Source organism: Syngnathus acus, chromosome 13 (assembly GCF_901709675.1).
Source record: "Syngnathus acus chromosome 13, fSynAcu1.2, whole genome shotgun sequence".
Taxonomy (NCBI): domain Eukaryota; kingdom Metazoa; phylum Chordata; class Actinopteri; order Syngnathiformes; family Syngnathidae; genus Syngnathus; species Syngnathus acus.
The window spans coordinates 7,981,207-7,999,211 of record NC_051098.1 but is presented as its reverse complement, the minus strand read 5'-3'; the positions used below and the strand labels follow the sequence as shown (position 1 = coordinate 7,999,211).

At 39.2% G+C, this 18,005-nt stretch overlaps 1 protein-coding gene across 4 annotated transcripts in view; it reads left to right on the top strand.

Moving 5' to 3' along the window:
* The window catches only part of b3gat1a (beta-1,3-glucuronyltransferase 1 (glucuronosyltransferase P) a), a 56,202-nt gene extending 47,560 nt beyond the window's left edge, over window positions 1-8,642 (top strand). For all 4 annotated transcript variants that reach the window (XM_037267250.1, XM_037267248.1, XM_037267247.1 and 1 more), the window contains 3 exons: window positions 3,122-3,418; window positions 5,360-5,462; window positions 6,321-8,642. In XM_037267250.1, coding sequence (XP_037123145.1) covers window positions 3,122-3,418; window positions 5,360-5,446 — 384 coding nt within the window. In that variant the 3' untranslated portion in view covers window positions 5,447-5,462; window positions 6,321-8,642. The remainder of the gene's footprint in view (window positions 1-3,121; window positions 3,419-5,359; window positions 5,463-6,320) is intronic.
* Window positions 8,643-18,005: the final 9,363 nt, after the last annotated feature.

The following is an 18,005-nucleotide window of genomic DNA, read 5'->3' as shown; positions in this document are numbered from 1 at the left end:
ATTGTGCATGGAATAATTGCCTTTACTCTTCTATTCTTTTGAACAGACTTTCTTAAACGTTCTCTTAATCCTAATACGCAGACAGCTTCAACAATGTAAAATAAAATTATGCAGACTTGAACACAATAGTCACATCAACACCAGACCTTACTGTATATGATTACATATTTCTCATAACTGCCTTTAAAATGTCATTTGTTATATTGTATAATATTACTAGTTATATTGCAATGCTACTTGAAATGAATGATGATACGTTATAAAGTCTGCATTTTTTCATCTCCAAAACTGCTGCATTCTCATTTTCACTTAATACACTGATGGCCTTCTGCAAGACAACAATGTACTGGCAACACAACAGATTTAAAATGATACTGATTGTTATGTGTAATTTTCATTCAACTTTTGTACCATCTTGCACAACCAATGAATAATACAATAATATTTTCATTCTTATAGCCACATATTAGAATATAATAGCTTTCACTATTACCTCTCCTGATGTATTTTTCTTTTCTCTTTTTTTTGCACTAATGCATTAGATTGGAACGGCTATGTATAATTGTTGAGAGACATTTTATTTGTGGCGCATGACATTGCTCTTATTGATATTTAACTCTAGTTGTACCTTTGTAACATGTTATGCCCCTGCCATGCAGTGAGCAATACGCCCGACCCACATGACTGAAATATCCCACTCACACAGAGTTGGAGTTTTTCAGTTGCTGTGAGTTTGGTGTGAGTCACTGAATGTAATTTCTTTGATTGTCCATTACAGTTGTGTTCAATTTGCATTACTGTCAACACTGAGACCCAAATTATGCCCCAATTTATACTCTGCATAAATCAATGACAAAATAGAAAACATACATGAAGTTATTACAACTGACATTGATCAAGAACCACCTGGTGGTGAGTAAAATGTCCAAAATTATTATAATTGTTGTCAGTCCAATTGTTTTGATATTTTTTAGCCTTTTTCAGAAAATCAGCTGTTAAACACACAGGCTAAGCTGCTTGCCTGCTTGTGTGTTTTTGAGCCCATCCTTACCATCACCACCCTCCCCCAAATCAAGGGTGAGCAATACTCATTTTCACATTTTGATTCCGGAAGGGAAAGTGTCAAGTCTCTTGACATCCCCTATGCCACACTTGATGATGTGCTATATTGTATTTGAGTGGAACTTGCAGAAAAGCTGCTTGTTTGTGCACATTGATGCAAGGGCATATTTTAAACCATTTTAGACCTTTAAATGAATGGTAATTTTAAATGTAGTTTCTAATATTGTCTTGTAACTCAAATGTATGTTGCACAATACCTGGTGGTAGTTGTCCTTTTTTTGTTTGTCGTACAATAACTTGTTTGTATTCAGTAGTAGTTTTATGTCCCACATTGGTGGTTCGGAATGCACAGTCAAAAACAGTAAATGTGCCTTTATATATAATTATAGTAGCAACAAACACATGGATGCACAAATGAAAACACTCCTTCTCCCGTCTACTATTAAAGCCCAGAGCTCATTAATACAAAGGCTCGTGCCAATTTGCATCTAGGTGCCTGGCACAGCACGCTCCCATCTCTAAAGTCCCACAAGCATCCAGTCTGCTTCATGCTGTTCAAACTCTGCTGCTGTGATCTGGTGAGCTTGACCACAGAGCAGCCCAACAGGTCACACAGAATGGAATTAAAAAAATTAAAAAAAATGAAAGAAAGGCAATTTGCATCAGGGTTTCAAAGCGCATATGGTGTGAATTATTAGCACATGTAAAATGTTTGGCGAGCAGATTCTTTCTGTCTTATCGCTGTCTCTTATACTGCGCCTTGATTTTTATACACAAGGGAGGCACTGACATCATTATTTCAGCAGTAGAGACTTTGATTAAATTACTGCTTGTTCAAAAACATTTCTCTTTAAGTAGAACTTTTAAGGCTGCAGCTGCTTTTTGCCTGTGTGGTTTTAATGGGATGAAAGCGAAAGAAAAATATGACTGACATCTGTTAATCCTAGTTGGGATTATTCATAGTCCAATTAAATAGTCTTTTTGAGGGTTTTGTCATACACAGATTTCACAAATTTTCGTGTTTCTGGCTAGTAACGTCTCCCTCTTTTAAATTCACTCATTTGAAACCTACATAGGCAAGTCGATCATGAATAGAGACCTACCGAAATGTCTCTAAGCTCAAAAAGACACAGGAAGCCAGACATTTGTTTATTTACGCCTAGCAAAGTGGAACCACATTCTGTTTACTCGATGGATAGGCACGATTTGTGTTGCCTTTCATAACTTGAATGTAGCACAATGGACCAATGTTTAATGACCTGCCATAAAGTGCAAAACAATCACGTTATATATTATGAATGACACACTTAAAAAATGCCCTAGCCAAGTAGCGAGAATTTATAGATGCTATAATGCTGCTCCTGACATTGCCATTTCCTTTCGCTCTGTGTCACGTTCTCTGCCCAGCACATCTGACAACTTTCGTGTCCCCAACAGACATATAATGTGGTGTGTGTGTGTTTGTTTCAGCTCAAAAGAAAAAAAAAAAACACAGCATTTGGCCATAAAGTGTTCTGTTTTTGATGGATTTCTGTTCCTATAGTGGCAAAGTAACCCAAATGTGTCTATCCATGATTAAAACAAAATTTTACCAAGGAACCTGAGTTTGCATTGAAAATGACATTCATCTTTTCATTGTGGAGAGCAACACTATGTAAAAAGTGATTGGTGCCCGTCCATTTCTTTCCATCTAAAACACCACGGCGTTTAATTAAAAGACAAAGTCAGACAAATGACACAAAGAATCCCCTCGGTCAGTCGGTCAACCCATCCAACGGTGTAGCCGCACCACATCGTTCACACTTATTCTCTTTAAATATGACCTCTGCTAATTGTCTTCATTGTGGGCCAGCTGTTGAGCAATGCATGTCATGGACCTTCATCTAACAATGTGTCAGCTGTTCGCTGCACTATGGTCGGCTCAATAGTCACCATCTTTCACGATGAATAACAGCAGCAGTTCTAAAAGTCCTCCATCAACGTGTTTAGTCTCACTGTCATGTAGAGTCTTTCACATGAGTAATTCCTCCCTCCCTCCTTTCACTCTCCTCCTTGCTAGATGCGATCAACTCAGAAAGTTTCCGTGTGGCCTGTGGCCTTTGTGGGCGGCCTGCGCTACGAGTCCCCCAAGGTCAACTCGGCCGGGAAAGTGTACGGGTGGAAGACAGTGTTCGACCCCCATCGGCCCTTTGCCATCGACATGGCCGGCTTTGCCATCAACCTGAGGCTCATCCTCTTCAAGCCTCAGGCGTATTTCAAGCTTCGCGGGGTGAAGGGAGGCTACCAGGAGAGTAGTTTGCTGCGGGAACTTGTCACACTCAACGACCTGGAACCCAAAGCAGCCAATTGCACTAAGGTAATTCAATGCTTTTTTTTTTATGGTTCGTACTATACTTTTACTGGCGCTGAGCTGCTAGTGGTTAGGGAAGCCTCACAATCTCGTGGCAGGATTGTAAAACAGATACAATCCGTTAAAATGCACATTAAGTGCTAATGTAATGTATTTATCTTCACTTTATCACTTCATACTCATTTAATAATCTACAAATTTTCCTTCCACGTTTCAAACCATGCAGGTTAATTGATAACGCTAAATTGTCCGTAGATATGAACGTGTGGGTGAAAGATTATCCCGCATTTGGCACTCCATCTTCTTTGCGATCCTAACCATTTGTTCGATTGTAGCATTGTTTTCATAAATGTAGTATGGTTCTTGGAGAACAGATGTTCCGCATCCTTGCACTAAGAGTTTGAGGGGAGTCTGCCATCGGTTATGTGGACATACAAGCAATTAGAATGTATAATGCAGTGTCCATGCGCCATCCCTGCTCATGGCCTGTGGGCAGTGTGCACTCCAGAAAAGTACTCTCCAGTCAGCCAGAGGGCTTCAGCTTGCCAGCATCTGTACACGAAGCGCATAGAGACAAAAAATGATACTGTCAGCCAGCCTGTTCTTGACCTCCCTCAGCCATCCACAGGGGTAAATGAAAGGCAGGCAAATCGGGGAACCGCTGAGAGAGCGGAACAGGAGCTGTGGGGAATAGCGAGGTCAGGACACTGCGCTGATTACAGATGAGGACGACTGAAAGAAGGTGTGGATTTAGACATAGGAGACAAAACACGGGTGAAGTTGCGTATTGGACTGCTTTGCAGTTGTGACTATTAACCTCATTTATATCTGCACAAAGTGGGAGTGAGCTACCGGCATATCTAAAAGACTCAATGCATTATTCAGTATAGTCGCAGCCTGATGACAGCAAGGAGGTCGCTCTGTCTATCTTTACAAAAGAGTCCTTGGCTCCGTTGTTATAAATATTAATAATTCTTTAGAACTGTGAAATATAATCAATTGTATTAGCTCAAATAGCATGGGCCCCAAGTTGATTGACTCGAATCCCTTCCCAAGAAGTGTGGATATATAACTAAATAGCTAAATTGGCAGGCCTATTTTATTTCATATAATAAGTGTATGAGTTTATAAAATATGCTGTTGTTTTGGACTAACTTTATGTCTTTTGGTTCCTTTTTATTAAAGGGATAACAAATGCGTACATTTTTGTGTGCTAAGCATTTTGAAATAATAGCTATCATAAGAATTCAATCTTAACTCATTATTTGAAACAGTGCCATGAAGCTGAACATAGCTGTGCCTAACATGGAGAGTGAAAAATATCACATCGCTGTTACTCTTGCATTTTTGCATTTCTTTGTAGGTATCGTCAGGTACAACATACGGTCCTATAAATTTTATGGGGACAGAGAATGTATAACGTACAATGTTTATCATGAAGCAAGCAGCCCAAGTATTGCTTCACCAGAAGAAAAATATTTTGGATTCACCTCACTCACCTAAACAGAGTTAAAAATCGATGAGGTGGCCTCACAGTGTGTCACATTCGGAAGAGATTTTGAAAAGAAAGGGCAAATACTAGTTAACACCTACACACTTATGTTGCTTTTTTCTGCTTGTTTTTGCGAAAATGTCATGTGAAATCAAGGTAATGATTCATGAAAATAAAATCGACAAAATAGTCTTATTAATGAAAGAAAAAAAAGCTTACTTATATATATGATCTATAAAATGAAATAAACAGTAACTAATGAAGAATCCAACACTCCTTATAACCCTGACTTTCTCTCTATTGATCAGACACTCCTGTGATCACTCGCATCTTCAAAACTGTCTGCCTTCAAGTAGCTTTTAACAGCATCAGTATGCCGCAGACGTTGAAAGACGGCGATAACTGAATGAGCGCAGGTTGCTCATATTTTTCCTTGTTTTTCTTTTCATCATCAGATACTTGTTTGGCACACGAGAACAGAGAAGCCTGTCCTCGTAAACGAAGGGAAAAATGGATTCACAGACCCAAATGTGGAGATTTAACCATGTCTCTCTCCCGGTAAGACAGACCTTATAATGAACCTGAGGATGATAATTTATTTACCGAAATGTGTTGTAAAAATTTGATACCACCTACCTGATTAATTTTAGACTTAACATTCAAAACAAAAAGAATTACTGAACATTGTAACTAACATAATTTGCCTTTGCTTCAAAACAGTAAGACCATGCTGAGATTCTATTCAACACGTTTTATTAATCAAGCCTTTTGTGTCTTTTCAACACAGTTGTCAAGGGTTGATATCAAAATAGAAAGAAAGCTCAAATGAGAGGGTTAAAAAAACATTTGAATATTTTGTTGATTGATTGATAATCACATCAGCACTGTTCTACGTATATTTTGTTTTTATCCACCGCCGAGTTACACGTTGTCCTGCTAACACCTCCGAACCTAGTGAATCACTTCTGCTTTTTAGAAACTATCATAAAGGCAATACCATGTTAGTTTAGACTAAACACACATAATTCCTGCTTTTTACACTAGTCTGTTTGAGAGGGTGTCCCTGTAAGTGGAGGACAAATTCCTCTAAACCCCACCCCCAACGCTTACGACCGACTGTGGCTTTTGTTGCCATGACCACCAGGGATGGAGCTAGTTTATTGAACAGGCAGCTTCCACTTGCGGGAGCAAACACCAACCTATTAAAAAAAGCATTTTCACTCATGTAGGAAGCAGTTTATACACACTACAGTGTAAAGATGTTGCGTAAGGACACATGACCAAAACCAAATATGTAATAGGGCGTCAGTGCAGTTAAATCCCCATTCTGTTTCCGCCTTGCGGCAGAGATTCTCAAACTGCTTTCTAATCTTTTTTAACACACTTTCTTATCGTGTCATGGCCTTTCTGTTGCAGGCGTTTGTCTTCGGAGTCCTGAACAAGCATTGATGAAGATGGCCTTTGAGGTCCGAGATATGGGTGTGACATTTTCCAAGAAACGGACAAAGCCGCGCTAATGTATTATATCAAAGCACAGATTGAGGAGAGGTGGCTTTTATTTATGAGGTATGTGAAAGAGACATCGTCAAGGACGCTTCAGCAGACAGTGTAGGTGTCTCATTGATGACAACCTGCCAAAAAAGACAGCACAATTTCAACTAAGTCAGGTTCTAGAAAATATAAACCTTCATCGGAAGAAATTGAAAACGTGAATAATTCATCCACAAAGGAAGGACGATGACATTATATGGACTATTTGTCTTTTGGATTTTACTCCAAACAAAACACTGGAAGGGAAGGAATGTTTTTTTGATAACAATGTAATGTTTCCTTTAATTTAATTGAATTCGTTTAGGTGTTGAAAAAAAACTACTGACCCATACATTTACATTTACTCCTGGGTTATCATAATCCATGCATTTTAGTCGTAATGAACACTTGAAGGTGATGCAGTTGGAAATGTACATTTAAAAAAAAAAACACATTGCACCTTTTACTCAGCACTTAAAATACATTGATGGTATTTCTTTGTTATAATGTGTGTAAATAAAAATCCTTCATGGGAGCAATCGGGAATTGGTTAAAATGTATGGTAAGTACTGTATTTATGTTTCTCCATTGCGGAAAATAATAGCCCAGTCAAGGTTTTGGTCAGAGGTGCAATTTGTGTGGAAAAATCAAAGCGAAAAGCCCATCTGGGTCATTTTTATTGACATAAAGGATTCCACTTCTCGATGCCTAGCAATGTATAAACACACCAAAACACAATCTCACCAGAAGCAGCAAATTAAGGACGGACATGTCTAATTAATAAATCCATCAACAAGTTCTGTGGAACTGTTTCATCTTATTTTGAGCCGAGTTAGATGTTCATTCACTCTGAACCGGTTTAACAAATTGAGCATGGCTGCGTTGTGGCACAGCTCTAGGAATAATTATTCTCTTCATTGAAACTTCCATTTCCAAATTGTGCAAAAAAATATAAGCATCGTTATACATTACAATTTGAGGAAAGCATGTGTAAGAGTTGAGCACTTACAAAAAGTCAGGCCACAACATTTTTCACAAGCATTGAGAATACTACAATTTCCCATTAAAACCATTTTTAATGGCTCTTCATTTTCAGGAAGTCAACTAAAACCACATTTTCCAATCACTCCGAATTTCAATTAATAATGATTGTGTTAAAAGCATTTGTTAAAAGTGTGTATAGGAGGCAAACACAAAAACAGCCCTCAATGATTCTTGACTAGAACACATTTCATACATGGCTTCCTTAATGTCAATTTCAAATGCATATATTTATCATACGAGACAGCTGGCTAAGAAAAGCAAAATAATTTAGTTGAGCATATCTTCCGAAGTTTTGCATTCTTAATGATATCATTTTATGAATATCCAGCTGTTGTGCATGAACACAACTATAGACAACAGCAGGTGTATTAAGCCTCAATGGTCTGTGTCAGTAATATCCGCATACATTTTCAACTGGATAAATCAGAGCTTATCTCAACGGCGCCGGGCAGAAACAAATGGAGACGATTCAAACACTGAGCCTCTGTCGCGCCGCCGAGTTAAATCTAAAACACGTGCATCACCCACAGCAGGAGGATAACGCATAAAGATTGTTCCAGTCTAAATATTACATTGGAGTAAATCAAGATACTGTCATAAAAAAGGACTTACTGGCTGCTTCTGTTTACCGCATGATTGTGCACTGGGTCGACCATCGGCGTCACATTTTGCAGTTTGATCTGCTGGTTTGTTTTAAGTTACTATTTATTTGTGTATTTATTTAAGGTACGGGTGTGCAATAAAATCATAGCACTGTCTGCCCACGATAATAAAAGCATGTACACATCGTGTGGATCATCAATCGATCATCATATCAACAAATATGTAATCAGCAATAGTATATTTAAATGATGTTAAAAGTTTTGGAATCCAATTGTGCAGTCAATCAGCGGCTCACAAGAGAACCCACCGGCACATAAGCAGAACAGCTTTTTCTGTTTAATGTCACTTGATATGCATTTACAGCCCTCTCAAGGCTTTCTAAGGCACAATACTCTCCACATAAGCCCTCCCTTGTTCCCTCATCTTCTCAGTCATCCTCATGTGAATCACACTTTATGCATGGGACTCTTTAAGGTTGTCCATATGCCTCTGCGAGTTTGTCTCAGAGGAAGGTGGTAGTTCAAGAATCAAGAAAAATAAACATCAACTTGACTGACTTGACTGCTATGTTCATTTATTCATGATATTCTATTCATATTTGTGTGCAGTACTCCAGTGATGTTTATTGTTATGATGTTCTTCCCAAAACGGTTACCCTGAGCTAGAAGACACAACCACAGAAGATTGACAGAAATGCTAGGGACTCGATATTTCAAAAGAATAGAAAATGTAGCAACTGGATTGGATTTCAGTGTGTAAAATTAATTAAAGGTGAAGAATATCAAAGTGGCCCTTGCTATTTCGTTAGAGTTTTCCGTTTGTCGATCTTGGAAGAAAAGGTTTAGCCACCCTTGGATGTAACTACGATACCTTAGACTTTTCTCGGTGCTTTATAGGCATTGGAAGTAACAATTCAAAGCCACCCCTCCCTTGTCTGTCAGTGTTTTCTCGAGGGATCCATCACATCGGAGGGAACAGACATGAACTCGAGTGCACTTCTCTCCACTGTCTCTTTCTCTCAAACTTTCTGGCCACATGCAAAGGCTGAAGTGTGTCTTTGAAAACATGCTTGCTCATCTTGCATCACTCGTTCTCCCGTCAGTATCCCAGCCCCCGCGTGCTTCGAGGTCAAAGTGCCATGTACTGTAATGGAAGGTTGCTGTTGAACCAGAATCTTACCATCTGCTTGCTGCGGCTGGGATACTGACGTGATCCATCGTGAAGTGAAAGCAACCAGCTCTGCTGAGGTTAAGACGAGGCCAGATGTAGTGGGCGGCTGAGCTGCCTCATTGAGTGCTAGCTAGCACAATGCAAAAAGTTGGACATTGAGATGGAGAAGAGTAGCTGCAGCTTATTACCTACTTTCATAACATCCTTAAACAATAAATACAATATCAATGTTGACTTGTGTCATGCATTATTTTGTTTTTTTAAAGTGCCATGACAAGAGGAGGCAAACAAAACACATATGGGAAAGATATTTAGTTTTACTGATTGAAATAAATATTTAATCCATAAGAAAAATATAAATTACAATAGACGGTGGAGAAGCCCGTGTTGGCAATTACCTGAGACATGAATGACATTTGATCTGCATGAAAACATTGGAAAATAGCATTAATAGGCTTGAGTTTCAACAAATATGTAAAGAAAGATATGATCATCGAAGAAACAACAACATGTAAAGAAACATATGATCATCGAAGAAACAGCAGTGTTTGTCAAATCTGTGATTTTTGTTATTCCAGAGAGGCTTGTGCAAAATAACAGTACGCCTCGCTAATAAAATGAGATCAATTTATGCGATATTGTATTTAACAAGCAGGGGATCTAGACAGCCTCTTGCGTGCTTGATGAATGTGTATTTAACAAAGCTGTGCACGTAGCAATTGCTTTTAAAAAAAAAAGAAAATGAGTCTGACACTTTCAGGAAAGACACCGCACGCACTCTTTACATTATTTATCGTAAGATACTCCCTGCTGAACCTGTTTTATTTGCCTGCGCTATATCAAACTATTTACATTTATTGTGTATCCAATGACCAATAAAGGTCAAGTGAAAAGCTGTTTATGCACCACAGGCAATATATTCCAAATCCTTTGTCTGGTAGATGTATCCTACTTTGGAAAGGTGTGCCTAATGCACTGCCTCGGAAGGAACTGCTGACTCTTGTGGGATAGCTAAAGATGTCACTTTATGCAACATTCATCTTAGACAGTCCTTCACATCTTTCCAAACACATTATTCTTAACATATCACAACTGTTGCTCAATGATGCAGTAAAAGCCTTAGATTTATAAAGTCTAAAAAGGAGCTCTTTATTAGTGTTGGCTCGTCATTGAATGATTCGTTTGAACGAATCTTTTGAGTGAAATGATTCTAAAGATTCAGTTCACCTAAAAGAACTGGAATGCATATCACTACTCTTTATTGGACAATAAACAAAAAGGAGAAATACTTGATTTGTGCTTTACAAAGTTTCTTGGCTGACTGTTCTGGAATTAGATTTTTTTCTTAGTGCGATGTTGTAAAATCACAACATGGACAGCAGCGTCATACACATAAAGAAAAAAGTACAAAACAAATCAGTTAATCATAATTACCAACAGTGTTCAGGAATTTTCAATACCCTAATATACCTTAGGTCTGCATTCAAACATTCATATGAACTGGAAAGTAGAGGTGGACGAGTACCGATACCAGCCTTATATTAAGGTATCGGTACTCGTAGAGGCTGCCGATACCAGCCACTCGTATATAAGGCCCCATAAGTAAGTCCTTCTTTGCCATAGGCGCCATACTCCGGCAGTTTGACACATCAGCGAATCATTATCTGCTTCAGAAAGGTCTTTATTCACAATTGTTTTTGTGTTCAAGTTAAATTTACATATCAAAAGTACAAAGTACCAGTACTCAGTATCAGTGAATACTTGTGCTGGTATCTGGAAAAAAAAGTGTTACTGAACACCCATAGTAGAAAGATAACCCAATTTAAAACGATAATGTGCAGTTGTGCTCATAAATTTACACACATAGAGTATGTAAACTTATGAGCACAACTGCCTTTATATACCATAATTATAATGTTAGATATGTCCCCGTTATTTATCTTTAATGCTTGCTATGCTAATAGCAATTACCAGGAGGCTGCCTTCTCAGTTTAACTGTTTAATGTATGCCAGAAAGATCGATATAGAGCTGTGCAGCCTTCTCCACGAGATCCCACCAAGTGCCAAAGAGGTCTAATAATAATAATGATGATAATAACATGGACATCTGGACGAATTATTTTTTGTGATGAGTATTACTATTGCTGATAGAAACCTATTTAAAAAAGCAAAATGATATCTTAAGAAGCATGCTTGGCAATTCCCTTTTTCTATATATAGCCTTGTTATCATACACAAAGGTCTACTTTGAGTAATCGATCAGGATTGAAGTTCAGGGTTATTACTGTAGCCGTACACTGCCGCCACATTTCCTTTTGTGCGCTTTCATACAAATAGCTTAGCTTTTGTAAGAAGATAAGAGCACATCGGCGGTGAGCTAGAATCTCGACACAAAGACATGCAAGGCACCTTCACGTTCCCATCAAGAGCAGCAGGTTCTTTCATCTTATCATCTAAAACACCAGCATATCTGTCTGCCAACAAAAACATGGATGAAGAACAGAAAATGAAACACGAAAGTGCATTTTGGATGCCAACTTAATTAACAACTGCACGTTTTGTTTTTTGGGTCCAAAACTTTGGGATTGGTCAGTTCTTTTCTAACTGCAGGGCAATAATATCAGGCTGAGACTGTTAATTGTGCTCCACACGCACACCCATCAGAGGTGTGATTCAGAAGAAGCAATGATGACTGTGCAAACGTGATTATGTCAGTGTCTGCATCCTTCCAGTGATGGGTTCTTTAAAAAAAAAAAAAAAAACTGTGACAGACTTGTACCGGAGCACAATTTTCAAACCCCAATGTGCTTGCATACCAACACACCACAAAAGGGTAATTTAATAATAACTCCATTTTAGCTGCTTATTTTTGCTTTCACTGGCAAACATTTTTTTTTTTCCGATAGACTAATACATATAACTCACATGAATGGTGGAAATAGCTTTGGAATGATTTGTTTTGGTCTCCCTGGCACTTAAACTGGGGTGTGTAAAAAAAGGTAGGTTACAATGTTAAGTAGGTTGGAAGTAGGGAAGCTTGTTGTACAGCGGTATTCCCAGGCCTCCTCGAGTCTCTTGCAGCTTCTCTGTGACCTCCAGAATTCCATGTCTTCCCATCTTTTGTCTGCCTCTGCTCCTGCGCCCTGCTGTGTTACTTGTGGAATGAGCTTTGCAAGGTCATCTGTTCTTGTGATTCATTTTGTCTTTCTTGTAAAGGCTTTACAAAAAGACTTCCCAGACATCAAACAAACAAAAATCAGCTTTCCCGACGGGGCCTCGGAAGTCTATTTTTCATTATTGAGCACTATTCCTTTACTCATCCCTCCTGAGATGCATTGTGCATTCCTGCAAGACAATAACCAGTTATGACACGATTAACGTCCTACCTGCAAACACAAAGACACAATTTGAGACCTCTACTAGCTGCTAAACATAGAAGGTCAGGAAAAAAGTAATTGTGTGTTAATTATTCGGGCGGGAGCAGAAATAATTAAAGATGCTGACCACTCTCGCCAGAGATGCTGCATCTCTACTCAATGAAATGAACTGTTCACAGACAGCGACTTTGTTTTTTATTTACTAGGTATTCTTACTTTACTCCCAAAGCAACCAAAAACCTTACAGTCGTAAAACTGCATAGTTTTTTATTGCTTTTCCTTCGGCAGGCCACTGGGGGAAGTTGGCAAGGGGCAATTGTGCTCAGGGCCACTTCAATAGCTGTCATTCATGGAAGAAGCAGATTATATTTCACTATTTTATTTTTCCCTCTTGCCCTTCCTTTGGCCTTTGTGAAATGGGGTGATAGAAACGAAACGCTTCCTTTGCTGGGAAAAGTTTTTTTAGTTAGTCAGCACAAGTCTGGCATAAGTCTGGTCTGAATCTGCGCAGGGGGAAGGCAGACTTTGTATTGTCATTTTCACAGATGCATGTAGCTTGTCGCAGTTTAAAATAATCTTTTTGCGCAGTTGTGGGCGTGAACATAGCCGACTTGTTTTGCTGCCAATCGAAGTGACTCCTCTCATTCCCTGTAAAATCGGTGCACTAAAGTACACGCACACTTTGACTTGGTGGAAGGAAATACTGTTTTGCTGGAGTCCAACTCATTTTCGTCGTGGGCCTTATCGTAGTCATAGTTTCCTTTGTTGGGCCATTATGACTGTCAACACCTTATAGTATATATACAGTATAGGCTACAGAAAAACCTGATGAATAACTAATTTTGAAATCAGAGACTACTAAAAACTTTAAATATTTTAAAAAGATGAATGTTAATAAATATTTCTAGAAATATTTGCTAAGTGAAGACAATTTATAATTTTAATATTGACACGTGAAGTCGATGCACCATTTGTCTTCACGGGCTACATAAAATGATTTGGTGGATTGTTACCGGCCCCCAGGCTTCGAGTTTGACACCTATGCTCAAGGATCGCCTTGTGTTACTGGCTCTCTCACACAATTGCTCTATAAAGTTTACAGTACAGGATCCTGTCAGTATACTCTTTACATACAAGAATAAACAGAGGATGTTCATGGCTTTCTACAGCTTTTTAAGGTGTGGAAGCACACAGAGACATCGGCAGTCTCTGTGGAAAAGTTATGACAGCACATTTGTAGCACCAAGTGGAAACAGCTGCATCTGTTGAAGAAAGCCTGTAGGATAATGACAGACAATTCGCTCATAAAATGTTCTCAACGCCAGCTTGTGTCTATAATGGCGTGTCAAAGAGAAGCGTGTTTATAGACAGTTTTGTATCCACAAGAAAATCCATTTTATTCAGGGTATTGACTTACACCTATGAGGAATGACAGATACAAACAATGTAGCAGTCATGCTCATGATTGACATCCAGAAATTGCTTGTCAGAGCACCTCATCTCACTATACGTGGCCTGGCGACCAGTCCAGGGTGTACCCTCCCTCTCACTCTTACTAAGTCAACTAGGAATCAACTTCCTGTCAAATTTCCACACCTCCAGAGTCACCTGACTCTGTGCCAAGTGCTGTCAAAACAAAGGCCCTGACACCACGTGCACCGTAGAAAAACTGCAACAATAAATCAAGCTGAAATAATTAAAAAACTAGGTCATATGTTTGCCGACTCTCCCGTCCATGCCGCTGCCCATTGTGCAACGGACTAAAAAGTGTGAGGATGAATCATGACAACGCAGGCTGCCGTTCAAAGCATCTTCAATCACCGCAATGTTGCACAAATAGTGACTTTATTGTGCTTGAATCAGACCCAGATTGCCAAAGCTGCATTTGGCAAGAAAAACACTTGAGACTTCTGCCTGCAACCACACAGCCAAGTAGTTTGCAAACAGGCAATAGATAGCGCTACGTGGTATGCAATTTGACCAATCTGCAGTAATGGAGGGTTTCGGACTTGAGCTGAAGTCTCTCAAACAAATACACACATCTACGTACCTATACACACAAAGTAAGCATAACAAATCCGTGCTTGTAATCATATGCAAAGTTATCCTGCAGAGGACAGATTGTACAAGAAGAATTAACTTTAAGTGGTGAGATGAAAGAAGAGGCAAGGGATGTGAGACAGAAGATGTAAAGGACTATGCATCAACACTCTACAGTCACAGTGCGGTAGTGGTGGAATACATTCCTCACGAGATGCTCCTTGCTGTTGTAATCCCCAACCTTGGATAACGGAACGTCGTAATCTGGAAGATAAAGCACTATCAGAACAGCGGGCTGTGGAGAAAGTGGGAGGTAGGATGATGCCTCTTAGCGTGCCACCTGCTCGGCCCTATCAAAATCTCGAGACGACAAATGCAAGCAAAGGATCGTTTTGTGTATCTTGATGGAAAATTGAGCCTTTCTGTTGCAAGGAAAATGCTAAAGTTATTCAGTAAACACAAACGGGAAGGTTAGAGAAGTTTGTCCCGAATGCGGGGAAATATCTGCAATTTTCCACAACAGAATAAAAAAAAAGCAGATAATATACTTACCCAGCATGTCTGCCTCAAATATATCTGTCTCACTGTAATAAAAGCAAGAAAACACCAAGAGCTGTGTGTCATTTATATAGTACCTGCGGGAAGAGAAGAGGTTGTCAATCATCTGCTTGTTGACCATTAATTGGAAAAGACTAAGTCTAAAAATAACCAATGACTTATTCATGTCATTACTGTATGTTGCTGTAAATTACAAAATTACTGAGTGCGATTTTTTGTCAAAACACACCTCTTGTATCCAAGCCATTGTTTAAAGAGTTTTTGCACCACAACATAGATGCTGTTTTATGTTTGTTTTCAATGCACAGGGTGTACTTTTTGTTTCATGTTTAGTTTGAGAGTAAACTTCAACTAACAATAAGCAGCGTGAAGCCTCTTTTTTGAAGCATTGTTCACAATTTGCCAAAGTGCTGTTGTTGAAAAGTGAGTTGAGCTCACTCCCACCATACAGTGCACCATTTTGCAAGGCAAAGAAAAAACATGTCTTAAAACATTTCTGTGCTTGCATGTTTTTTCTGGCTCCCTTCCACAATCTAAAAACATGCATGTTGGGTTCACTGAAGTCTCTAAATTGTCCCGAGGTGTAAATATTAGTAGTTGTGTATATTTGTCCTACAATTGGATGGCCTAGCTACCGCATCTCGCCCGGAGTCAGCTGGGATAGGTTTCCGCTCATCTGTGACCCTAATTAGCGTTAGTCGGACAGAAAATGAATGGATGAATACCTAACATGCTGACACAATCTGTTTATGTAAAAAGATGTAAATCAATGTGGATGACCAGAGCAAAAGTTTAGAATGAATTCACTGGGGTGACAAAAAGTAATCGTTACATCTGCATGTGTAGACACAGCAGAGCCGTAGTTTCAATGATGAGATTGCCCTCAGTTCTATTCCAAATGAAACATGGATGGGCCACAACCGCACAGCATTTTATGGCCTATTATAATTTACTAGGCCCGATGGGGCAATACAGCCATAAAATACACCTACATTGCTGCATAAATTAGCTACCTAGATTCTTTAGTGTGAAGCAATTAAGAATTCAATTTAGACTTTAGTGACCAAATTGGACTGACTTTAATGGTATGAATCAAGGGCACGAGCCAGGATGAATAATAACCGTACGGGGCGCTGAGTGACAAGAGCTGGGCTCAGCTGCTTTGACAATGGCGCCACTGGCCGTGACCGACTGCTGGATATGTTTGTGACTACAGAGCAGTCAAGCATCAAGGACGTGAGTCACCATAATGGCACGCTGGATGCATGCTTTCTGCGCAATCTGACTTGGTTTGCATCCAAATTCAATAAAACCGCATCTGTCATTCTGATTGGTGATGAGAACGAATTAGAGTTTATATTGATTAGTCTGTAAAGAGAAAATGAATGGATGGTGCTGAGTTGAGTTTATATGGATTATGGTTGTAAAAGCTGTCACAAATGTTCATCTCTTGCATGTTGAGGCACGTCAACACCTGTGCAGTCCATGATAGATATTTGAAGGGGATTTAAAAAGGCGTTAAGTGTATTTGTTTGATGGGCGTTATCATCAAATGATCAATCATTCTGGTGAATATTTGTGGGAAAATTAACAGCATGCTGGCTAGACGACTGACAGCGTCCTCACTTATATTGATGGACCATTTCAAGCCAATGCCAATTTGAAGAAGTGCCTTTTTTTGCTCATAAAACACTTCACAGGGGCCCTTTTGCTTTGAGTGGATCATGTTCAATAATCGATTGTTTACGAATGGAGTGCACTACCTGATCAGTAGAGGCTCTCTTCAGTCAGTGGCAAAAGAACTTTGCTTCTTGGAAAAACTGAAAACTGTAAATTGTTCATATGTGAAAGTGAATGATTGTTTGTCTTGATGTTGCCTGCGATTGGCTGGCAACCTGCCCAGTCAGTGCAGACAAACTCTCCATCACCTGCGACCCATATGAGGATAAGTGCTATAAAAAGTCCACCTTTTAAATGTGACATTAAAACAACCAAATAATTATTTTGTAATGTCTAGTTCTGAAGGTGTGTCTGGACAAATCTGTCTTACACTAAAAGTTTTCCACCAGTGACGTAGTGCTAGCGTGAAGATCCAAAGCAACTTTAAAGTACTGGCCAGTGTCTACAGCAAAGCCAAAAAGTAAGTAGACCTGTCTTGAGTTTTGTTGCATGTAGGCTTATGATCAGCATTGGCAACCCTGGACATCTTTAACTTCTGATAAGTGGCACTCACTTGATTGCTCTGGAAAGTTATCAGTGAGATGAAGCCTTATTTGTATTGAGTCTGTTGCACCAGATACAGCGAAATTTAATTTGGGGGCTCAGTGCTGCCTTTACGAGGGAAAATAGCTGTCATGGTGTTTTTTAGAGTCTCGCGTGTACGTCACGGTTAGCAAATGCTTTTTTAGACTGACAACATCCACCCTTAGCTCGGCCAGTTAGTTGTCATGGAAACGGAATCTGCACTTGCGATTGGCCCGGCATTATATGTGACAAGATGTGAGCTGGCTCCTTTGCATGAGACAGATTAAGCTCTCTCAAAGAGAATAACTTCAAGACAAAGACAAGACACAAATATAGTGTGCAAATTGTATATCACACACGTACATGTTAAAACCCCTGGGAACGTTGCATTTAAAATAAAGAAATATTTCTCCATAAATTTATCAATAGTAACAATAATTTATTTGGCTTTTGTAATATTGTGCAATGCCACCCATGAAATAAAACAAAGGCCTTCGTTTTTAGATAGATAGATAGATAGATAGATAGATAGATA